Below are 27,214 nucleotides of genomic sequence, written 5' to 3' on the forward strand. Positions count from 1 at the left end.
CTTTTGTATATATAACTAAAAGAATAATAATCAGCTTTATCAAAGGCCATCTAATTCAACGTCTTTGTTTTGGATATGAGGAAATAACTTCAGTGAGCTGAAGTGACTTATATAACTTTCATACTTCAAAGAAGTTTTCTTTTTAGAAAAGACCTATAATGCTCATGAGAGCTGATGGTTAAATTTTCAGTGTGGGCATTTAGACCCTGGAAACTGGAAAATACTATAAATCAGATTATGAATTATTGATTTGTTGATTTTTTAGACTTAAAGTTATAGAGAAAATGTAAATAATGCAGATTAAGTGTAAAAGTGTATCATGAGTACACTGTTTTTTAGAGAATTAATTGTTAAACATTTATCAGCATCGTATATATTAGTATACATCCCTGGACAGATAGATAGATAGACAGATAGATAATAATCATATGGAAGATTATTAAAAACACTCTGATCTGTTCAAATTACATTGAAGTAAAATATCCACACAGAACACTTAGTATCAAAGTAATTTAGATATGATATTCTAATATGTCTAATTCTATTATATATGTCTATATGTCTATTCTAATTATATTTTTAAAAAACAATGAAAAATGCCAAGAACACTGTAATCTACCAATTTCTCTCTTATTTGTCCTCCCATTATAACAAGTGGGCATTTGTGATTAACCAAATCACAGTGTGTTCATTAAGGAGAGATTCATCTAATAATTACAGCATAAAACAATTCAGAGCAGAGAAAAAAAGTTAAAGTTCACTTAGTTAAATCTTTTAATTTTAGGAAAAAAAAACCTGAGGTTGAGGGGTTTACTTACTTGCACAAGATCACACAAAGAAATGTGTGTGTTAGGGTTCCAATTTGCCTTAGGAGTCCAAATTCAGTCATTTTTCCACTATCTTACTGGAGGAGAGAATTGTAAAGTCCGGGCTAGCTCCCTGGAGGCCTCAGGAACAGCCAGAGTCAGAGGGGAGAAGTGAAGGAGTCAGACAAACTGCCACAGGCTCACCACCAACCTTTCTCCTCCTCCTCCTGCTGAAAAGGGAGGTTTTCTTGCCTCTCTCACCTCACCCCCTAATCCTTACCTACAATTCTCTTAACCCCAAACATCTAGCCAGCATTAACTGTGAAAAGGCAATTTGTTGTTTGATTCAAATACACCTTTTAAGAGTTTCAGCCCATACAGCTCTGGATTTTAAAACTTCATATACTTTTAGAGAATTTTTAAAAATCCCATAATTTGTATTAAATTGTATAACTGATATAAACGTAGATTTTAGGGAAGTGATTTATCCAAATTTTGGCAACCTTATAGATTCCTGGGAAAATATTTCTTTATTTACTAATGATTTTTATTATTATTATTTTTTTTTCCGCTGAGGCAATTGGCATTAAGTGATTTGCCCAGGGTCACACAGCTAGGAAGTGTTAAATGTCTGAGGGCAGATTTGAACTCAGGTCCTCTTGACTTCAGGGCCAGTGCTCTAACCACTGGACCACCTAGCGGCCCCTAAAATATTTATTTTTAAATAGTAGGGTAAAATTTTTCTTACTGTTCTTATGAATCATCCTTCTAGATTAGTGTAACTCATAAGACAGTACACTTTTAGATTAATCTAACAGTCTGTTTTATTCTCCATCCCAACTCTTCTGCCATTTGCAACTCTCATCTGAAGCATTGCCTTCTTCCCACTCCTATAGAAGTGCCCCATGAGCATCTTGGATGTAGAGTGTTCTAGATAATCTTTGGATTCTTCTTCCCTCATACTTAGCATAATGCTTCATTCATAATTGATGAATGGTAAACAGAAATGGAATCTAAATTTAATCTGTCTTTTGTTTAAAGTTCCTTTATATCATCTTTTCTATCCTGATTAATAAATTTTTGTTTACTGAAGGTTTTGGATAATAATTTTCAAGTGTAGGATATTTCTGAAACATATTGTCAATTGTTATTGTACTTTGAGTATTCATCTTTAAAATTCAAAAAAATTAAAAGGGTGAGATTTGACATATAAATAATACTACATAATAATTATAATAATACAATAATAAATGAACAAAATACAGTAGGATAAAATGTCATAGAATATTATTTTGCCATAATAAACAATGAAGAGGATGGTTTCAGAGGAAATGAGAAAACCTTTGTGAACTGATACAGAGAAGAGTAAGCAGAACCAGGAGAAGAATTTATATAATAATAATATATTATTATTTTTACATTTAAATTGTTAAAATATCATTTTAACAACAAACAACTGAACTCCAGTTAGCACAGTTACCAAATACAGTATCAAAGCATTGAGAATGAAAAATGCCATTCCTCATCTCTTGAGGAATAGGAGATAGACTAAATATGAAGAAAGAGATACATCTTTTTGGAAGATGATCAAAGTGGGATTTTGTTTTGCTTGTCTATGTACATTTATTATAGGGATTTGGTTTTGTTTTTCAGTTAGGTGGGGGAGAGTTGGAAGGGGAAAGAAGATGAATGTTAAAAAAATAAAATAAAAAAAAACTACTGATAGGTTCAATCTAATGAATTAAGAGCTTTAAGAAAAATTACATTGCTTAGTTGAAACTAACATTTTTGTACTGGAGAAATCAGATTTAAAAAGATCAATGAAGGTAGCTGTGAAGAGTAAAAGAACTGGTTCAAAAGATCACATAAGGTTGGTGGTATGGTGGATAAAGTATCAACTCTAGTTAGGAGGACTCGAGTTCAAATATGGCTTCAAACACTACTAGGTGTATGATCATAAGAAAGTCACTTAACTTCAATTGCATAAAGAAGGCAACATAAAGCACAAGGAGAGTATGTATGGAAAAAGCCATAGTCATATCCAAGCTATCTTTGTAGTTATGATTGGACATGGAAAGGGAAGTTTTAAGGGTTAGTGGTAACCAACAGTTAAATTCAATTATATGATATTTCTAAAAGATTTGTAATAATATTTTATTTTTATAAAGTCATTCATATCACTTTGGAGAAGAGTTCAAATTAGAATTCTGCTAGTTGAGGGCAAATTGAGTTGTGGGGGAAAATACAGGAGACTGTTTATTTTAATTGGATATAGTCATGCTGGACAAACCCAGGGAAGATGGGAAAGTGATACAACTGGTACAAACTTGCAATGGAAAAATCAGGCCCTTCAGAAGCCATGAGGTAGAGAGAAAGCATAATTTCTTAATGATAATCCCCTATTGCTCTGCTCCTGCCATTGTTCTGCTTTATCATGTAATTTTCACTTAAGCAGTCCACAGCCTTTTCTCCATTCACAGTGGAGAAAAGGCACATTTGCCTCCTCTGCTAGCTCCCTCCTTGCTCCTACAAGGTTCCCTGAAGCATAGGGGACAGGGTGATCATCTTGATTCCAGGGATCACTTTGGAAACAGATTCTCCAAATCTTACTTACCATTTTCCTCATGGAGAAGACCCAAGTTTGCGTAGGCTTCTGCTAGCTTTCTTCCACCATCAACTTTGATCAGCTGACCAATCTTAAAACATCGTCCATAAAAGTAATCCCTCAACCATTTGTCATCTGGGTTGTCAAAGTAACGGGCCAAAGCAAATATATTATTGTACATTTCTTCATAGCGACCTTAAAACGGACAAACAGATAAAACAACCCCATTATTAATATATAACAACAGAATAATTTGTAAAAATATGTTTAACAGGTAATTTTATACCTCTCCAAATGAAAAACCTAAGTAGTGGCTTTTGGTTCCTATTTCTAAAATGGATTAAGGAATTTTTCAATCAGGAATGAATAAAGGTGAGGGTCATGACATATTAGGTAGAAGGCTGCTTAAAATAAAGAAGTCCCAGGTTCAAGTTCTGCTTCTCATATGTACTAGCACTGTGACTCTGCCTGGAGTAGCTGTAGAGTGCCTTGGTGTACAGAGCACTAGGCTTGGAACCAGGAAGACTCAGCTTCCTGAGTTCAAATCCAGCCTCAGAAACTTACTATCTGTGTGACCTCAGTTTCCTCATCTGTAAAATAAGGTGGAGAAGGAAACAGTAAACCACTTCAGTATCTTTACCAAGAAAACCCCTAAATGGGGCTACAAAGACATCTAAAATAACAACAAAACAAGTGGTCAGAACAATTAGCCTTCTAAAAGTAAAAGTTTTATATGGGTTGCTGATTTGTATGTATAATGGGAGTTAATTATACATATGAAATTATAAGCCCCCAAATGTATATAGACATCTCTATAGCACTTTTACTATCTCAACTATCTTTAAACTAACACTCAAAACTGCAATAAGATTTTTGAAATACCCTATATAACATTGAAAATGCTTTATATTTTTATTTATTTATATATGTATGTATATTTATTTAAATTTTTTATCCATATATATTATTTTATATATTTTATTTACAACAATCCTGTGAGGTAGGTACTATTATCACCCTCAGATGAGGAAAATGAAGCAGACAGAAGTTAAGTGACTTGACCAATGTCACATATCTTGTAAATGCTTGAAGCAAGATTTGAACTCAGGTCTTCCTCATTTCAAATCCTGCACCAGCTGTATGGGTATAAATTAAATATAAGAAGAAATGAAGTAATATCATGAGGCAGTATTAAACTCTCAACAAGGATAAGGTAATCTAACAGCTTTTGAATATTGAAGAGACTTGCAAATCTCATTATTAAATTGACCCATGTCTCTAGCCTTGCAAAAGAAATTTCTAAAACCAAAGTAGTTATTCTCTACCACATAAACAAAACCTTGCTGTTTCATGAGGAAATCAGTTCTCATCCCAAATACATACTTTAAAGTTGGAAAATAATCCCCTTCCACTCTTTCACCCCAAAGAAATTTCCCATTTCAGCCATCGTAGATAAGGAGGGCTATGAAAACTTTGTAATTTCAACCTATAAAGATAGATGAATACCTTTCATTCCTCTAGCCCAAGTGAATAGTGGGAACTGGCCAGAACTGTTGATCTCCAATTAATATTTTTGTCTTAAAACCTGCTGAACCTTTCTTTGTTTTACTGTCTCAATCTCTGTCTTTCGTTGTTTCTCTTCCACTCTTTCTCCATCTCCTCTCTCCCTCCACACTGACACAATGCTCCTAGAAGGTACTTAATTAACACATGGTGACTCATTCACTGCTTGTACCACACCTGGAGTATGGTAAATTTTAAGGGTGTCAAATTCACTGAATTGGTAGGAATAAAGTGTCTTGAATAGAATGGACATTTAAAAATATTTTTTAAAATTCAATATTATAATTGTATAATTATTATATAGTATATTATATAACATATGTTATTTAATATAAATTATGTAATTGTCATTCAGCTGGGTCTAACTCTTCGTGAATCCATTTCTTAGCAAAGATAGTGAAAGATCAGAGAGATCTAGAAAGGGTCGCAGAGGCTTTCTAATCTACTGCCATTTCTGCTCTGGCTCATTTTACAGAGGATGAAACAGAGTTCAATGACTTGCCCAGAGTCACACAGCTAGTAAGTGTCTGAGATCAAATTTGAACTCAGGTTCTCCTGACTTCAGGGCTGGTGCTCAATCCACTACACTACCTACCTGCTCTTGTATATATGTGTAGATGTATGTGTGTGTATATATGTGTGTATGTATGTATATGTGGGCATGAATATTGTATATGTATGTATATGTGCATATATGTCTAGGTATGTGTGTCTATATAGGGATATATCCATATGTATACGTGCACATGTATGTGTATGTGTTTATATCTATGGATATGTATACATACACATACATAGATACTATATAAAAATCAGTGGAAATACCTAGGGGAAAAACCCCAAACTCCAGAATGTGCTACCCACCGGAGTGACTCACACAGAGCCTCTACTGAAAGTGAATCATATTTCCTGGTTATGTTGACCATCTATAACTTGCCACTATCAGATTTAAATATGCAGGACTCTGTGGTTTTACCATGAAAAGCTATGGTGCAAAAATAAAAGCAGCCTACCAAAATGAACTTACAACTGGGTCAAAATTAACAGCTGGATTGCAGATGAAGGGAAATAATGATTGAGCACATAACTGGGATATAATCCAAACCACTGATACTTTGAAAGGTCCTTCAGAAATTCTAAGGCACCCTCAATTTTTTCCCTCTGGTTTCTAATAAGTCACCAGAACCCCTGATGACACAGGGGTTCCAGAATCTTACTCCTCTCCTTTTTTCCTCACACCTCTCTTCCCCTTCTCCCCTCTCCTCATCTCCATCTCTCTATTCTTCCTTCTTTGTCTCTGTTTCTCTTGCTCTCCCCCTTTCTTTCCCTCTTTTTCTTTCTTCTCTGTTCTCTCTCTCTCTCTCTCTCTCTCTCTCTCTCTCTCTCTCTCTGTCTCACTCTATCTCTTTCTTCCTTTCTTCCTCTCTGTCTTCAGTCCCTGTCTCTGTGTCTATTTCTCTATTTCTCTGTGTCTCTGTCTGTCTTACTCTATCTCTATCTTTATCTGTCTCTATCTCTGTCTACCTATCTCTCTTCCTTTCTTCCTCTGTCTTCACTCTCTCTCTGTATGTCTGTGTGACTCTCTATTTCTATCTGTCTCACTCTATCTCTGTCTGTCTGTCTCTCACCGTCTCCCTCTTTCACCCCCCTTCTCTCTTCTCTCCCTCTCTCCTTCTCCCCCCCCCAAAAAAAATCTAGCTGACTGAGATTGAGATGTTCTAGGTTCCTTTACTGTTTCTGATCTCTCTATTCAGGACCTCCCCGCTTGGGGCACTGGCTCAAAGCCCTCCTACAGAGGTTCTAGCTCCCTAGGATGCTCCCCCTTACCTGCCAGCTCAGCATCTTCAGCCCTGGTCAGGAAGAAGTACATTTGGTCCAGTTTCTCAGGCAGGTCCTCCAGGGGCGTCTGCATCCAGAAGATGGACCTAATCCCTCCAGCTTCCCTCAAGGCATGCCACATCTTGAGCAGGGTGAAGAACTCACAAAAGGACTTATGATAACCGTGTTGTAGCATGTCTATACAGATATTCTTTTGATATGAATTTCGGTAGCTGGGGAACGAGAATCGGGACATTCAGAGGCTCGTTTTAATTCTGCAGATCTGCACAACATTGCTTGCCTCAAGTAATTAAAGGCTGACTCATGGGGTGGAGGCAGGAAGAGATCAGAAATCATCAGAAGACATGGAGATCTTGGGCTCTCACATGTGTAGTTTAAAGGTGACCATTTCAGGTCAGAGTCAGGAGCTCAGGAAACTCAGTAGTTTTGAGTCAGAAGATCTACTTGATTGATGCAAATTTCCCAGTTACCATATTTTGGGAAATAGAATGTTTCAAATTATTCCTACAACATTGGTGGTTTCTAATGCTCTTCAATTACACAGTGCAATGGTTAAAGACACAATCTTAGGGTCAGGAAAAACAGGATTCTGACACCCACTCTTTGTGTGACCCTGTTTGTGTCATTTATGATACAAGTGCTCTAAGATGTCAAGCATCTTCCAATTTTGGGCAGAGGAGGGTTCCGGATCAGACTCTAAATTTGGCTTCTAAAAGAATTTCCTCTGGAAGTCAAATCACAGGTTGACCCTCTCCTCCCTTTCAAAAATATTTTTGAAGATAATAATATCTTAGAATCATGGGTTTAAAAATGGAAAGGAACTTAGAACTTTTTTTTTCTTCTTTATGATAATTCATATCCCCAGTATATGAAAATATTGTCCAAAGGGCATATATATTTTAATAATTCCTCTTATAAAACACCTCAGAAAAGTGAGCTGAGGAAAAATTATACATTGGGGCAAAGTCAAAAAATGCATGTTAGATATGTTAAAAAAAAAAAAAAACTCCACTATCTGAGAGGAGGTTCAGTTTTTAAATGTAAGAAATATGAGAGTTATAAGAAACATCATTGCTGTATATTATTTTGCCAGGATCCTTTTCCTGCTTTCACTTGGGATTAAAGTAATGATGTGACATTTCATAATTGACATATAATTTCAAAAACAAATTATGCATTCAAAAGATATTATGATGAATTAATATAAAATTATTCCACTAAAATATTATATTCACAATGCATAAAAGGATTAATTTATTATATAATTTACAAAAGATAATAATACATAGTTGGATTTCAATTTCCCCCCAAGTCATTATTTATGGGAAGCAACTGAATATTTAGATTAACTGAAATAATACTAGTCTTCATTGTTGCTTTTTCGTATCTTCCATTGGTACTATTCTCCAAAATACTTTTACATTAATTACATTTACTTTTTTTGGTCCCTATGCTTCATCACTTATGGCATTACCAATGTTTATAATTAATTTTCAACTAAATAGGTATTCACAACTAGTAATAAGCAATGTGAAGCTCCAAAAGCCAAAATTAAACTTAATTAATCCATGGGAACTTCATGTACAATAAATGAGAGAAAAATCAGGACAGAAACCATTTAAACAAATTTAATCAATGAAGCTAATATCCTCACTTAATATATTATGTATACAGTAATATATTTCTATGTTATAGCTATTAATGTTATATGTTACTTTAGAATATATACAATAATGTATTACTAATGATACACAGTAAAATATTACATGTCATTTGTTTTCTATATGGTATATTATGTACATTGTTTATATCATTATATTTATATATAATAAATGATAGTAATATACTACTACATTATATAATTGCTATATTATGACATAGTGATATATTACTATATATTATTATAATATATTGCTATATGTCACTAGGATATATTATATGATTTATATTAGCAATATGCCACTGTAATTATTATAATAATATATTACATTTTAATAGAATTATATTAGTATGATTAACATATTACATCAATAACATATCACTATATAATACAGTGCATTATACTTTGATTTCAAAAATATTTTCATTATATTTTATACATTTTTATTTTTGTTAAATGTGTCAAAATCAATATGGTTACCTTTATTTCAATTTGAGATTAAACCTATACTCTGTATATTAAAATCAAAGTAGCAATAGGAAAAAAAAAACTGGAAGACTATAAATACCTAATTTTAAATCATGTCATTAGAACGTGTGACAGATGTTATTCCTATTTCCCACTTGTCACAAGAGGGTTCCACTGTAATTATGAAAGTAGCAATAAATTTAGACTTTGAGCAAAATACAGATAACTTTATAAGCATAATCATATAAATGTTATAAAGCTTAATACTGGTAGTTACAACAAATCAGATTTTTAAAAGCATATCTTGCTGGCAGAAATGTAAACCGACAGAAAACTTTTTGGAAGGAAAGGTAGTGGTATTTAAGAGTCAAAAACAATCATCTTCTTTTAGCCATTAATCTCATTATTAGGGTATAGCCTAATCTGTTGAAATATGTAATAGCATTATTTACAAATATAAATGTATGGGACACTGTGTGGATGTATGGAAACAATCTAAATATTCAACAGTTAGAGAATGACTGATAAAACTATGGTGTTTCATAAATTAAAATGAAATAAGAGGAATATAAAGAAAGCACTTATTTAAAATAAAGTTTTAGGGAAAACAAAACAGGATCAGATCTATATCTATTCTCATTATACAAAAAAAGGTTATACCAAAATCCTATCTTCTATAAGAAGTTTCCCCCCCCCTCTTAATATCATCTCTATGGTAATAATTTTTTATTCATTCTGTATATAGCTTGTCTGTACATATCTGTTTGCTTGCTGTCTTCTCTCCCCATAATAGAATGTAGGTTTCTTGAGGACAGAGGATAGGAACTGAATTTTGTCTTTTTTTGTATTTCTTGCATTTAACATGTCTTACCTTATACACAGTAGGCATTTAATAGCTGCTTATTAACAGACTCACTAGACCCAGATACATAAAAACAATGGGCAAATAGAATATAAAAGGGGCCCTATGAAACTAATAAATTATTATAGATATACTGAATTTAGAAATTAATTTTAAGTATAAGTAGATTCAACGTAAATCCTATAAGATACTATGTGTAAAAACACTTAGCACAATGTCTAGCACTTAGTAGATATGTTTATTCCCTTCCCTATTATATCTTTAATCATTTTTGTTAACTAAAGCATAATATATTATTTGAAAAAAGAACAAAATAAAAAAATATATGACTAGAACAGATTGTCAAAAAAATTTAAATTCTATTGAATCTACCACAAATTAATCATTTACTTTGGGCAAGTCATTTTACTTTTCTAAGCCTCAACCTGCTCCTCTGTAAATCAAGATTTTTAAGATCCTTTCTGGCTAAGGGTTTATGAACTATTAATAATGCTTGCTTTTTAATATTTGAAAAAATATTTCTCAGCAGAATTATATTCTAAGCAAATATTGCATTCTGGAAATATCCACACAACATGCACATATGCATGCACACATACACATACTACATGTGTATGTATATATGTGCATTATGTTTTCTTGTGCTTCATGTACAGTCCCGTTAAAAAGCCATCCATGCTGATATGTTTGCAATAAAGAACAATTGGCAATTCACTAAGCAGGATCTTCTTATAGATTTTTAGTTGAAGCAAACCAGATAACCACTTATTTTCAAAGAGGTGTTCTACCTTTGTTAAAGATATCAAGACTCTTGGTAAATAAAAAAAGGGCTTTAATGTCTATAGGCACAATAGAGATTCACAGATGTTACATTTCAGAGTAGTGATGCAAATCCATTTAATTTTTTTCTCTATTGGAATATGTGGTTCTTAAGCTAATAAATAATTATCCTTAGTAAATATAAAGAAAACCTTCATTCATCGATTTGTTCATCATTCCTCCTTGTTTGTATATTTGTTTCCTTTGTTTACTGAGTAAATAAATTTTATCTTTCATCCTTTTTTAAAAGATAAAAACAGAATCATATTTCAATATAAGATAATGTAGGTATCGGAAGAAGCCTTCCTTCACTTATATCCCTGATCTTGGTGAAATGAAATCAAAATAAGAATTTTGTTGACTAATTATTATAGAAATTGTGAAAGAGATGAATTTATTACATTTTCAGATTCAGATAACCTGCGCTCAGATACTTACTTTCCCACTTATTCTACCTATAAGTCATTTCTCTTCTATGTACCTTAATTTTCTCATTTATAAAATGAGGGTATTAGATGAGGTGATTTCTTATGTACTTCCGGCCCTAAATCCTATGCCATTTGTAGTCTATAAAAGACTTTAATTTAAACATAATTTGTACTGTTAGTACAATGCTTTCTTTAGATATTTTTCATGTTATTGTAAACTTGTTATAGATCTCTTTTTTTGAAAATAAACCAAAAAAAAAATACTTTAAAAAAGTGCATCTACCCAGTAGAAATAAAATGTGACAGAAGTTATAAATTCATGAAGAGAGTTAGGATGCTGATAATGTAGCCTCAAAATGAAACATAGGGCTTACTCATCTATGCTACTGCAGACGCCTCAGGCTATATTAGGATAAGGAGCCAACAACTTTAAAAAGAATTTAGGTGATTTAAGATTGCATAGACTTAAGTGGCCAGGTACTAAATCATCAAATTTATTTTGAGGTACTATTCGGAAACTATATAAACATTTTGAACTTACATCACAGTGACAGTCACCAAACATACCAGAGCAAGGAAGCCTGAGGCTAACATGTAAAGCAAAAGTAGACCATTTGGTAGAATTTGAATTGGCCGGCACTCAGATGTTTGAGACTCCTGGAAAACTTGGCAATTCACTGTTAGGTGATCATGCAAACTATTAATCATTGGCCATTTGTTCTTACCAACAACACAAATATTTAAAATAAACATTTTCCTTGCTTTGCACCAAATTATGAAGATACTTTCAAAAAACTGACAATAGGAATTAAATTTAAATGATTTCCTAAGCATTAAAATTATGATGTTATGATCATGTAAGTTTTCTTCTTGAGATTCTTTAATTTTATAAACATTGACTTATATCTGTATTGTACTCTACGTTTTTTTTTTTTTTTTATTCAAGGCTACTGATTATGGACAAGAAAGGGGTTGGGGATTAATGTCATTCTATCATCCTCCTTCCCCCTTTTTTCTGGGTGGGAAAAAAGTTGGAAATCAGGAGCAGGTGTAGAAAATAAGTTAACTTATGTGATTCTATGCTAAGAGCTCAACATCGGGAGTTTATAGCCTAAAACAATGTAGAAAAATGCAAACAAAAGAAGAACATACAGAAAAAAAAGCTTACAAGTATTGAAAAAGATGACCATGTATACTTATTGTGTATCTAATTTATATTTTAATATATTTAACATCTACTGGTCATCCTGCCATCTAGGGGAGGGGGTGGGGGGGGTAAGAGGTGAAAAATTGGAACAAGAGGTTTGGCAGTTGTTAATGCTGTAAAGTTACCCATGCATATATCCTGTAAATAAAAGGCTATTAAATTAAAAAAAAAAAGAAAAAGATGACCAATTAAAAAGATCAAACCTATATTGTAGACTACATATTATGGCAGAAATAGTTTTTGTTTGTGTGAAGAGTTAGAAATATCATTGGCTAACCTTCTATTTCAGGATCAAGTTAGGAGAAAACAATTGTGTACAGAATAGCATCATGGACAAGATGGGATTTAAAACAAAATCCATTGATAGATTTGATTTTCTGTCTCCTAAACTATGTTTTGTGAGATTCTAGATAAACCCTAACTCTAAACGTAAAGAAGAAGTATTAGTAGAGGGAATTAACTCGTCTAGGAAATCACTATATTAATAAAATAGCAGGTTCAACCTAGTCCCCTTCTCTATAACAGACACTTCACAACAAGCACCCAAGCAACTCCTTTAACACAATGTTTTCCTTGGGCACGGGGGAACACAAAAAGATGAAGAAAATAAAGTACAAAAAAAAATCCCATAACAACAACCACTGCTGTGAGTTGTTAGTTTATCTATTGATAATAAAAAGAAGCAATGTGTACTTTGACAAAATCTAACAAGGACCACTGTAATAGACCAGAGTTTTATTGATTTTCCATATTGAGATTATTTATATCATTGCAATCTTTATGTATATTACTCTTGTGGCTCTACTTGATTCAGCTTGTAATAAATCATATTAGTCTCATATTTCTATAAATTTTTTTTCACAATATGAAAAAGGAGAGAATTTCAAGGACTATCTTCCATCATTCGAGGAGTCTCTGAATTTCCAATGAAGTCTTCTAACTTAGTTAATTTTTTTTTTAAAGTCTTAATTAAGGTTGAATTTTGTTCACAATGAAAAGTAATATAAACATAAAAACAGTAATAAAAGGATCATCTGAGAAATTGTAAGCCAAAAACTTTCTCAGTTGGAGATCCATGTAGAATACACCCAAAGGACACATACTCAGTTATTCAGATATTGTTTGCTCATGATATAATTCTTTACAGGGGAAGATGGTTTGATAAGAACTTCATTCTTGATTACACTGTTTCAAAGGCAATGTGATTAAATGCTCTACCTTAACATGGGAAGCATAAAATTATACTTTAACTGACAAAGTTGCCCTGAAAAGATAGTGAATACCTAATTGTGAGTCATGATAATAGTTTTATTCCATTATGTTAATATTTATAACTCACAAGTGGCTTATCTATGCATGAGTTATAACTGTCTTACATTCATATTGTAGGAATAAATGTTATTAGAGTCACCTAAGGGATAATTACTTTGACTCTTAAATTAATACTTAAATAGCTTCAGTTAATATAATTTCTGGGGAAAAGTCACTCACTATTCCTATCCTCACACATTCAGTATAATATGAGTTGCTGTGTCATTTGTATAAAGAAAAGAGAATCACAGGAAAGGAAATCTGGGAGACAAGCATGTAAATATGAGATGACAAATTTGTATGTACATGTATATGTATATGTGTGTGTGAATATTTTAAGCAAAAACTGAAACAAATGCTTACTTTCTCTAATGATACAAATGTGTCATTACAGGAGGAAGAAGCTAGAGAATTAATATTTCGATTAATTTTTAAAAACATTTACTTCAAATATAAATAAACTTAAATGAATTATTCTAAAAATACTCATTTTTTTAAAAAAATCACATTTTTATTTTAACAAAGTATTAGAATTTCTGCAGTGATTATGACATGATTGACTGAATTATTTCTACTTTACATTATATGAGTGCCTATGAATACTCAATTTGCTCCAAAATGTAATTTTAAAAAAGTTTCAAAAAAAAAGTATAGCTTTTAATGGAATTGTAAAGTTTAATCAAGGAGTTGAAATGGTCTCTGGGGGCATCTACTGGAAATTTAGCAAAACTGCAGTCATATCATGCAAATAGCACAAATGTTATTTTTAATTGATACACAAATAACATGACAAAGCAGCTTATTTAAAGTTGAGTAAATTATTCTACTGGATTAATTTGTCAGAAAACAAATGTTTGCCAATATATTTGGAAGGAACCCCAATTTTTTTGCAGTCAAAAAGTTTTCTTTTTAGGGCACATTGCTTAAATGATTTATTTTCTTTCTGTTTTGTTGTTAAGTATATTAAAGATTTTATAAATACGCATGTATTATGTAGACTATGTCAGATAAGTATGTTACATAGTACATATAAATGATGCTTTTAAGATATGATAGTTTCTATAAAAGCGTTTCATTTTACATTTCAGTATATCCAATTATAATAATTTAGCTTGTACCCACTGGTTATTTTTTTGTCATTATGAATTAAATATTCTAACTCATATGAACAAAATTACTTGTATTTCAAAGATGATATACCCAGGAAGTGATTAGCATTTTGTATAGTATAGCTATCTATCTATCTATCTATCTATATATATATATATAATTAGTCATTCAGACAGACAATATCTTCAATTTTCCATAAACATTTTATGGGGATTTCATTGAAGAATAATGAAGATATACAGTTCCTGCATCATAGTAGCAGATAACTTAAGTCCTTACATATGTAGCAATAAACTCAAATGATAGCTTTTTAAATAAAAGAGTAAATAAAATGAAATCATTTTAAGGTTGAATGAATAATACATATTTTAAAATCCTTAAATTTTTGTCCTTTCTGAAATGTTTGTATATCTTATGAGAATCCCCAATACTAATATAGTGTTAGAGATGTGTCCATTAAAACATTAAGATAATGTTAAAGACAAAATGACATGAATGCCATATTTCATTATAATTTAATGAAAACTTTATAATAATGATATTAAAACATTTTGTACTTTAACATTTCCTCTAAATATCATTGATTTTTAAACTTGAGCATCTTCTAATTGATGGTTTATTTTTATCTGTTGAATTTTGGCAAAAATCATTAAAAATAAAATATATTACTGTCCAAGTGAACAGAACATTCTGAAAATGGTAATGCTTCAATAATGAACAAATTTTTTTTTTTTACATTATGGCAAAAAGTCTACTCTGAAATTATTTTATCATAATGCTACTTGTTTCTGTACTGGCTATGATTTATTATGCAAGCGAATTATATCTTGAATCCAAGGCATTAAAAAAGACAAACTTTTTTTGAGATTTATTGAAATAGAAATTTTGAATACATATAACTAAAACATTCCAATAAAGAATATTTATTTTCACTCTTTTGTTCATTTTTTGATATATTGATTTATTTTATATTTCAGTACTTATAAAGATCTAATATGCATGTGGAAATAATTTGTTATTTGTGAAGAATCTAAAGATTTATTTATAGATAATCAAAGTGAAAAAATATCACAAAAATTGTTGATTAAAATTTGAATAAGCATATATATAGCATCTATTAAAAGGCAATTTGAAAAATCAATTTCACAAAAAGATCTACCTGCTATTTCTTCTATGATTCTAACAATAGTAATGAAAAGGAAAAGGAAGATGTATTTCTCTGTATTTATTCTATTTTGTGGATTGGATTGTCAATTGCCCCTAAAACATTAATGACATCAATATTTTCCCCAAGAGGCATGTTCTACTTTAGCAAAGAATTATACTATTTTGTGGTACTTAGTAGATGTTATATAATTGTAACTTAGTATTAGGGCATATGGGATAGTCTTAGAGTCAGAACATTATTTCTTAGATTCATCATTACACAGTGTATCTTAAAATCTGATTTCAGCCTAGCATAAATCTTGAGTCACGAGCTGTTTTCAGTACCAAGTGTTGATGAGCTAGGTTCAATGGATTTTGCAGTCAGACAACCACAGTCTGCAAAAGTCATCCTGAATTTTTAAATGGCCTTCTTTCCAAATGGCAAACAATATACTAGATAATGCTTTTTGAATTATTTATTCTAGTAATTCCCATTCAATATCATTGAAAAAGCATTAAATATCATCAATTAAAAATCAACAAGTTGTAACAGCAAAAATGGCCTTTTTATCAATTAAAAATGTCAATGAATAATGATTAATAGACTGACCCTTTCTAGTTAAATGGCCATATCAATCTTTTTAAAAGTGTTTATTTTATATAATGGATAAAAACAGAAATTATTTGTTACATAATTAAGAGGAAAAGTTTCCCATAGATAGTCAGTAACCAGTGAGTTATAATTCAAAGCCCTGTGGGCTGTATAAGAAGAACTGAAAAGATCATCTACTTAAAAAGACATAAAATCCAAACAAGTGAAACAGAAACCATTTGCCAAGTGCCTATGAATAGTTTCCTGCACAAATGTTGATTTCTTTCTTTCAGAATGTTTCAAACTGAATGTGCCACATGGAAATGTAGAAAAACAACATCATTTAAAAATCCTTTTCAGAAAAAAAATCCTTCCAAACTAGTGGCACAATATTTGCTTCATGTCAAAACATCTTCAGCTGAATTGTACCTCCGTGCAAAGATTTTTAATTATTCTTTTCATTCATGTTCCAAATCACTGCAGCCTCATAACCACTACAAAGCCATTGCCAACTTTGAGAAATGACTTCGAATTATTTAAATTCTCATAGTGACCAATCAATTATCACAAAATGGGCAAAATACATCAAGGAATGGAAATGATATATACTGACAGAATTGCTATAAGCCAGAAGTAAAGGAAACCAGTTCCAAATGAGCTCTACTCAAAGAAGCAAACCACATATTAAGCATATTCAGAAAGTTATTCCCATTTACTGGTTGCATATTTCTGCTTAAGTTGTTATTTGTGTGTGTATGGCATATACAGAAATTACTGTGATTTAAAACATCAATAAAACATCATAAAATAGAAACCCAAAGTAAAAAAAAATATCATCCTGTTTGAGATCCTTGGGGACCTACTTTAAGAAACAGGTGGCAAAGATTTGTAATTAGCATATCAATTGTAAATATGTAAATGATGCTTCTAAAATGCAGAAAAAAACAGTTTGTAATTTTAAGTAGAACATATAACTCCTACAAAAAACAAAGAGACCAAAGGAGTGTGTGTATATGTGTGTGTGCATATATATATATGTATATTTATGTATACACACACACACACACACACACACACATATATATATACTATATGTATTTATACATATAATATGCCAATAAAACTGTTAGGATTAACCTGTAAAAATAGAATATCTTCTTTGATAATAATATTAGTAGAATCTCAATAAAATTTAATATTCAATTTACTCAATAGAATTTAAAATTCCCTAATTTTATTATGACCAAAATGAGAATCCCATTTCATAAAGAACAATGTGCAGTTTTAAAAAAAAATTAAAAGTAGAGTATTTTATTTGTTCTCAGTTTACATGGATAGAATTGTCTAATTTTCATGTGATGCAATCAAAATGAAAGCTTTCATTTGGAAATGAAATCTATAGACTACAAAGACAAAAACTTAGCAAAAACAACAAGCAACATTAAAAAGAAAACTTCAGCTCACTGTGTTCCTTTTTTATTCACTATGTCGTATATTTTACCTTTGCAAGAGTTTGATGGATTTTGCAAGTAAAATTCTGTTTCCTCTACACTTGCTAATAGTCATGAGAATCTGTAGTTTGCACCTTCCCATTAAAAATGTATTGTATTTTTTGAAATTATTCACCCCGCCTTTTATCCAGATCATGTCTTTGAAAGGAGGAAGTAGATAATAAATGGAATAATTCATGATTTCCCATTAAATATGAAACTTTCTTTTGCGGAGTTTAGAAAATGAAGTTCTACATAATGTACAGAAGTTGATTAGAACTTTTTTTTAACCTTTTCAAGAAAAAACTCTTTTGTACTACACAAAAACTGAGAAGTTTCTTTAGGAAAAGTAAACCAATCAACCCACCATGTTGCTTTAGAACACATTAGAATTGCACCTTGCCTTTATATTCCAGACAGTATTTGCTGTAACAACTGCAGCAGCAGCAGCAGACATTCCTATAGCACTTGCTGGTCACAAGGTGTTCCACATACTCTTATCATGCTACTAGATTCTTAGAAAAACTAAATCTCTGCTTTCAAACCATACACAGTAAAGTATTTGTTAAAATCATATTAAATTGTGCCCAATTGTCCCATATCAGAGAAATCAAAACTGAATAGCAAACTATTACTCCTCTGTCAACCTACTTTTCTGTTTAAAAGGCAGTAACATGGTAAAGGGGATTTGAGGAGCAGAGTAATCTCATTTATATTTTCTTGATGATGATGATGATGTTTCTATAACTGTAATTATATATTTTTGTGATAACAAAAAATGCAAAAGTTGATACTGTGAGGCAGACACTTTTTTAAAAAACTTCTATACCTAAGTTAATTTGGGTTAGGCAGGTTCCTGGTTTCTCTGTGCTTCCATTTCCTTATTTGTAAAAATGAAGATGCTAAACGAATTGGATGATTTTTATAGTCCTTTTTGGTTTTTCCATCCTATAGCTGTTGAGAGGGTGAGGAGTGGGCAGCGAAGGATAGGGTTTAGTCTTTAAATTTCTTCAGAAAAAAACAGCTTCATGTTTCCCTTATGAAGATAAGCAACTTATTTATAACTTCTAATTTTGTTTGGGGTACTATAAATAAGTGATTTACATGGTCTTGAAGCTAGTATATATTTGAAACCTGATTTTCTAGACTCTGTGGCCAGCACTGTATCTACCATATCCTATTGCACCTCATGAAAAGAAAAAAGTAAATATTAAATTATAACCAAAAAGAAATATAAAAATTCATTCAGTATAAGATTTTAGGTCAGCAGGCAAAAGACATTTCTGTAGTTGATAGATTTCTACATTAAACACATCTGGATCCTATTTTTAAATGAGACATGGACTGGCTTTTTTTTTTTTGAGGGGAGGAAAGAACTATTTTATGAAAATATAAAGGCTTTAAAACTCACCAGAGAGATTCAGTAAATAGAAAGCCAGTCTTGGAACTAACCTTGGGATCAAGTCGTCCTTAGACAGATGCTGGCTGTGTGACTATGGGTAAATTACTCAATCTCTCAGTGCCATGAAAATCTCTCACTACAAATTACAAATTGCTAATCTACACACAGTGACAGGAATAATAACCACAATGATAAAATGTTGTAACATAGAGAATAAATCTGAAGAACTTGTTTTGTTCACAAAATTCTTAAAATTTTTTTTAGTCAAAACTATTTTTTTCAAATATTTATTAGACTCCAGAGTAAAATAGACTCTATCTAGACAACACTGACAACATTTTGAGAGAAGCAAAAATTTAGGCATCCAGATACTTTTGTTTGGCAATATCAATTCACCTCTGTAAATAGGCAGTTCTTATTTTGCTGAATGTGAGAAGGTACAATTTTATTTTTACCTATATGCCTAAGATGATCAGTTTAAAAGAAATGAAATATACTTAATAGGAATATAAATTGTAAAACATTATGAATTCAATGCTTAAAATAGATTAAAATGCAAAATTATTGCATTATAATCTTCTGATGTTTCCAATATGCTTAGCATGGTTTTTTAGCTACAGGAGGGGGAACCCAGTATAGAATTTAAAATATTTAAATAAATCATCTGATGGTTAAGTGATTTGTCTGAGACTCCACAGACAGCAAGTGGTGGAATTGAGATTTGATCCTAAGTTTTCTTCTTTCTATGTTCTTTCCACTGCATTATACAGAAGAACCCAAATTAATGGTATTAAATCTCAGCTTTCCCATATTCTACCTGGGTGAGTCTGAGCAGGTTTTCATAGTTTCTTCATCTGTAATGTGGGCATTGAGGGCAAATTAGATCATTAATTCTCAAATTTTTGTATTCAATATACCTTTAATGGATTGAGGATCTGTCCAGTTTGGGAATTATATTTATGAATATTTAACATATTAGAAATACAAACTAAATTTTAATTTGTAGACCCTCTAAAAGGGTTTCAGAGACCACCAGGATTCTCTGGACCACACTTTGAGCAGTAGCAATTCAATCCTGAGTAGGGAGGAAGCTGTGAAAGACTTAATAGGAGTAATTACAAAAGCAAAGACAATTCTATTCACTTTCAACAAACCCAGAATTAACAAAGGAAGGAATAGCCTATTTAATCAACTCACTATCTGAACAAGAAGCTAAAGAAGGAATAAATGAACTCTTGGAAGTAAAAACTCCACAACCAGATGAATTCACAAGTGAATTCTACCAAACATTCATTACAATTCCAATTCTATATAAGCTGTTTGTGATAGTAAGAAAAGAAGACCTTCTAATCTCTTTAATATATGTTCTTAATACCTAACCCAGGGAAACAAAACAGGGAAAGAAAACTATGGACTAATATTTCTAATGAATATTGATGCCAAAATTTAAACAAATAATCAGCAAATAGTCTACAACAACATAATAGAAAAATTATAAACTATGACCAGAGTGGGTATATATATCATGAATTTAGGGTTGGTTCAACATAAGAAAGATTCCTTATTATATTTGGAATCTTAATAATATAAACAACAAAACACTGAATATATCAATGGATGTTGAAAAGGTTTTGACAAAATAGAACAGTCATTTCCATTAAAAATTCTAGAAATCATAGGAATAAATGTTAATTTCCTTAATAGTATAAATAGTATTTATCTGAATCCAGGAGAAAACATGTATAATGGAAAAGTTAAAAGCCTTTACTCTAAGATCAGGAATAAGCAAAGGTGCCTATTATTAACATTACTTTTTAATACAGTACTAGAAATATTGGTGATAAGTACTAAGAAATATGGCAAAAAGACAAGAAAAAGAAAGTGGGAAAATATGCATGGGCAAAGAGGAAACAAAATTAACACTTTTTGCAAATGGCATTAGGGTAAACTTGAAGAAGCCTAGAGAGTCAACTAAAATTAAATAAAATAAGTAACTTCAACAGAGTTGCAGGATATAATATAAATCCATATGTATTACCAATATTCTTAGATATAACCCACAAAATCCAGCAGGAAAACCTAGAAAGAGAAATCCCATTCAAAATAACTACAAAATCTATAAGAAACTTGGGAGTATATTTATAAAGGACTATATAAATATAAGTATAGTATATATAATATAATATAACATGAAACGCTTTTTTTTTGCAGAAACAAAGATAAATCCTCAATTACTTGGGGATAGGGCTCGCTATTTGACAAAAACGATTAGAAAAACTGGAGAATAGTCTGTCAGAAATTAGGTTTAAACCAACATTTCATACCATAGATCAATATGAACTCCAAATTTATATATAACCTAGAAATCAAAGATCATGTGATAAACAAATAAGGAGAGCAAGGAGGAAATTACTTTTCAGATCTATGAATCAGGGAAGAATTTATGACTAAGCAAAGGATAGACAGGATCACAAAGGATAAAATAGAAAATGTTGATTATATAAAATAAAACAGTTTTGGCACAAACTTAATGTGGTAAAAATTAGAAGAAAAACAGGTGACCAGGGGGAAATCTTTGAAACAAATTTCTTTGATAAAAATTTACATAAGAACAGATTCAAATTTGCAAATGTTGAAAGTCATTATCAATATATAAACAGTCAAAGAATATGAACTGGTAGTGTTCAAATATCACCAATGTTATGAGAAAATAAAAGGAACTTTACAGTTCCATTTCACATCTTTCAGATTGGCATAATTAAAAAGGGAAAAAATGACAGATGTTGAAGGGGCTGTGAGAAGTAAGTACAGAACCATCTACCCTCTCCCTGGGCTTTGTTTCTCTTTCAGGAAGACTAAAAACTATTGTATGGGAACTTAGGTGGCAGTGGATAGAGCATTAACCCAGAGTCAGGAACACTTGAGTTCAAATTCAATCTCAGACACTAGCTGTGTGAACTTGTACAAACCACTTAACCCTCAGTTAACTGAAGTCTCAGTTTCCTCATGTGTAAGATGAACTAAAATGAAGGAAATGGCAAACCACTCTAGTTTCTTTGCCAAGAAAATCCCAAATAGGGTCACAGAGAGTCCGTCATGACTGAAAATGACTGGAAAGAGACTATAAAAATCATCCAATTCATTTAGCATCCTAATTTTTACAAATAAGGAAATGGAGGCACAGAGAAATAGGGGGCAGGTTAGTCCTATGGCAGGGCATGTGTACAATCATTATTTATACATGTATTCAATGTAAGCAATTTTCAGGTTTTCACCACAACTAAGAATCTTTTTTTTTTAATCTATGTGAAAAATTTGTATTTATATACAGAAGATCTGCCTGCACTGGCCCAAACTGTCCCTCTTGTGAGCACCTGGCACTGAACTTTGGGTATTCTTGTATTGTGACACTGACTATGGAAGGGGGTGACTAACAGTTAAAGCTAACCCCCCCCCCCACTGCCCACCCAGGTTATACAGACACTTAAGGAAGCAAACAAGCATTTATTAAATGCCTTCTATATGCCAGAAACTGTACCTTTAAGCATTTTACAAATATTATCTCATTTGATCTTCGCAACAACCTTAGGAGGCTGGTGATATTATTATGCGGTTGGGAAAACTGAGCCAGATGGGGGTTAAAGCACTTGCTTAGAGTCTAAAAACTGAACTCTAAAAACGTTGAGTCACTTGCTTAGGGTCTCACAATTAATTAGTAAGTGTCTTTGGCTGGATTTGCACTCAGCGTTTCTTAACTCTAGGTCCAGTGCTCTATTTACCGAGCTTCTTCAGCTCCAAAAGTGCCTCCTGCCTTCCTTCTCCAAGCCCCCCTTAATCCTCCAATACCAAATAAAAGATTGGAATGGCAGTTGTAGCTCACATTTTTCCTTCAGGGCAAAAGACATAGACTTATGATCTCCTTTGAATTGGGAAAGGTGATGGAGACCCAAGGACACTCTGAGGCTACTGTGTGGAGGCAGGGAGAAGGAAGAACAGCAGAGCAAGTAAATGACTGGAAGAGAAGCACCTGGCACAGGGGGAGTCAAAGACCATTTGGTAGCTTTCAATTTTAACGACTTAGGTTTCTATGGGGCACAATACTAGGAGCATAGGGTTAGGGCTGGAAGGGAAAACTGGGGTATTGTTCTGTAGGACCTTAAGAATGTGTCCAATTGGCAGAGTCAGGATTCAAAAGTCTTTTCTCTCCAAATCCATAGCTTTTTCCATCATAGTTTGCTACCAGATGAGTAAAAGTGCTGTTGGGGTCCATGTGAGCTTGGGTATCTTAGACAAAGCCCCCAATCACTTTGATCTCATTATGGCTCTGTTCCTGAGATGATGTGAGTTTTTGTGCAACTTTTTTTTTGTTTCAAGATTCCTCTTAAAGATCATTTGAACCTCATTGGATATCTAGAAAAAAATATTTCAGGGAAGTAGAAGGGACACAGTGGGTTTTTCCAAGGATCACACTCCCTTTTGAATGGCCCTAATATTGATGCTGAAAAAAAACTCCTCCAGGTAAGGGAAATATTGGAATATCTACTGTAAGCCCCCCCAAGTTGTTCGCATTTTATTCATGTTAAATCTGGAGCTATAACATTAAAGATGAGCTCTGCTTTATTTTTATAAAGGAACAGAGAGAGAAGTTTGGCTGTGCTGGACCACAACTAAATAGGTGGATTAGGGAGTAGGATCACTGATTAAGAATGATTTAAGAGAGAGCTCAGCAGAAAGGAACAGAAATGAGTGTATACACATGTAACTTAACAACACTTTGAATATACTAAGAAAGAGTGAAATTTTGTCCTCAGAGGATAAAAGTATATTCATACTTAATTTTTTTTGATGAATTAGTTTATCATTTCATGATGTGTCCATACTATAAACATTGCAACCTTACATATTTTAATCATTATAACTGGACTTATAAAAGTACTATATTTCCTGATCAGAAAACAGCAGATGTGATATGGTCAATTTCCGCAAGTTATAAATAAAAGTTTAATTTGTGTTCCAGAAAAGAAGTCAAAATATTGCAAAATCATTTTAGAAAGTTTCAGGTATCTCCTCTTTTCTATGCTTTCTCCCTAATCCATCTCATCTGTTCTCACAGCTTCAGCTGTAACTTCAGTGAGGTTATTTTTCAAATCTAGGTCTCCAGCAGCAATTCTTTCCTCATCTCAGCTTTAAATTGCTTCTTCTTCCTGGTCTTTTTTACTCAGATATCCCATTGTCAGTCAACGTGTCTAAAATAAAACTCAATTTAAAACCTTTCCTGTCCAAACCTGGTCCCTGTTTGCATATCTCCATTTTTGGTAATGGTTTAATTGAATTCAGAAATCCAAGTGCCAGGCACTATACTAAATAACAGGGACACTGTCTAAAATGAAAACAAGCCCTGCCTTCCAAAAGTTTATATTCTGAGAGACAATATACTGCAGAGAAGAAAATAAAAAATATAAACAAAATATATTTTTGTTGTTCTTGTTGCTTAGTCATTTCAGTCATATCTGACTCTTTGTGGGGTTTCTTGGCAAAAATACTGGAGTAGTTTGCTATTTTCTTCTCCAAGTCATTTTACAGATAAGGAAACTGAGGCAAACAGGGTTACACAGCTAGTCAGTGTCTGAGGCCAGATTTGAATGTAAAAACATAAGTCTTCCTGACTTTAGATCCAGCACCCTATCTATTGTGCCATCTTGCTTCCCTTAGCAAAGTAAAGCACAGAGTAATTTTGGGGTGGGCTGAGGAATCCTGGGGTAATCACAAAATGCCTAAAACAGAAATTGGCATCAGTGGTATGGGGCTTTCCAAGAATCATGGGTTGAGCTGAAGAGACTTTAGAAGTCAAATCTAACACTTTCAATTTTTCCAAAGAGATAACTGAGACACAGGGCTGCTTAATGACTTGTCTATAGTTACATAGCTAGGAAGCATTTGAGACAGAATTCAAAAATCAGGTCCCCAAAGTACAGTGCTCTCTCCAGTATGTCATGGTCTATCCTAAATAACTCTCTTAAGACTGTAACTTGCAATGAAGAAAGGAACTTCCTCATTTCCCTAAACTTATAAAACTATATATCCAGCCCATAATTATTTCTTCTTCTTCATCATCACACATTATATTCCTTCCTTCCATATATTCCTCCATGGAATTATAACTCACAATTCTTATAACTCCAATAAACAATACAAAATATCCCTAAGTTGAGTTACAGAAAGGCAAGGAAGAAGCTGACCTTTATATATAAAATAAAAACTACCCTTAGGGTTTAGCATAGCACTGAGAAGTAGCACATACTTAACTACTGAAATGAAAGGAAAATAAGAATTTATTGACATGGTCCAAACTTAAAAAGAATACCATAGTTTCTAATTAGTTTATCATTTTACCAGGGCTAACCCATTAAAAAGTTAAGACAAAAGAGCAATCCTAAAATGTTTTTTGTTTTGATTCCCATGAGAATCCCATGAGAACAGGAGCAACTGTTTTCTGAGTCTGCACTGATCAACATCACAATCCTATTGATGTTTGCTGGTTTGTCATCTGGGAGAACAAACACATAAAGAATCCAAAAGGTGCCATCCCAGCACCATAACTGAACTTGACTTGAAATGATCAGAAGAGATAGTGATTCTAAACAGCATATTTTACACAGGCAGGAAAGTGTATTTTTTAAATGCTTTCAACAGCAGTTCAGAATTTTTTCTGGGCACCCACCCATCAAAGTAAAGCACAAAGACACCCAGGAAAAGGAAAATGTGTTTGTTATAGGATTTACCCAGGACTCCTTAGAAGTGATGCTGCAAATGGAAGAGCTAGAGTGTTACAAAAATCTTACAAGAACAGAATGAAAGAATGCCAGAAGGCTATCTAATCTGACACATACACAAAAGGAACTCTCACACCCAAATACTCAACCAATGGTCATCTGGACATTCAACATCTCCAGGGGCATCCTTTCTACTTTTGGACAGCTCTAATTGTTTTTGTTTTTATTTTTTTTTTACTGCTCTCAAACTTAAATCCAAGTTTTGGATTTATCCAAGAAGGGCTAGTGTGTCGATGTTTGTTATAAAGATGTGTTGGATGTCCCAGGAGTTGCTATTAATTATCAGGCATGTTATGGCTAGCATGAATCCAATGTCTCCAATTCAGTTTTATAGGACGGCTTGGAGGGCAGTGGTGTTTGCGTCGGTCCGTCCGAATCACCATCCAATGAGCATAAATGATATGATGCCCACACCTTCCCATCCAATAAACAGTTGAAATAGGTTGTTTACGGATACAAGGATGATTATGGTAAATAAGAAAATAATTAAGTATTTGAAAAAGCGGTGAATGTTTGGGTCAGTGTGCATGTATCAAATTGAGAATTCTAGAATGGATCATGTGACGTATAATACAATGGGGATAAAGATGATGGAGAAGTAGTCTAACTTAAAGCTTATTGTTAGGTTAAATGTATTTATTGAGAACCACTGTCAATTTGTAATTGTGGCTTCTTGCCCAGAGTGGATGAATAGGGCTAAGGGGATGAGGCTAGTGAAAAAGGCTAGTTTGACTGTGTTTTTACACAATAGTGGGAAATTGCTGGTTTTGTGCGGTAGAAGTATGTTATAGGCTAGGGGGAAAGTAAGTATAATGATGGCCAGGAGTAGGGAAGAATTTAATAAATAGTTAATTACTTTTATTTGGAATTGCACCAAAATTTTTGGTTCCTAAGACCAATGGATGACTATTATCCTTTAAAAGTGAGAAAGCCATGGGGTTTAATCATGGGATCAAGAGTTAGCAGTTCTTGTAACTTTCTCGGGCATATAAGGGGGTTTAAACCCCTAATTTTAGATCCACAATCTAATGTTTTTATTAAACTATATTTGCAATATGTAATACAGAGAATAA

General features: G+C 32.5%; 1 protein-coding gene across 3 annotated transcripts in view; it reads right to left on the bottom strand.

The window, feature by feature from the left end:
* TTC29 (tetratricopeptide repeat domain 29) overlaps positions 1 to 27,214 on the bottom strand; it is a 262,443-nt gene that overhangs the window by 180,726 nt on the left and 54,503 nt on the right. For all 3 annotated transcript variants that reach the window (XM_031942002.1, XM_031942003.1, XM_003773156.3), the window contains exons 5-6: positions 6,802 to 7,025; positions 3,421 to 3,606 (exon numbers count right to left, since the gene is read on the bottom strand). In XM_031942002.1, the coding sequence (XP_031797862.1) occupies positions 3,421 to 3,606; positions 6,802 to 7,025 (410 nt within the window). The remainder of the gene's footprint in view (positions 1 to 3,420; positions 3,607 to 6,801; positions 7,026 to 27,214) is intronic.

This window comes from Sarcophilus harrisii, chromosome 6 (genome assembly GCF_902635505.1).
Source record: "Sarcophilus harrisii chromosome 6, mSarHar1.11, whole genome shotgun sequence".
NCBI classification, from domain to species: Eukaryota; Metazoa; Chordata; class Mammalia; order Dasyuromorphia; family Dasyuridae; genus Sarcophilus; species Sarcophilus harrisii.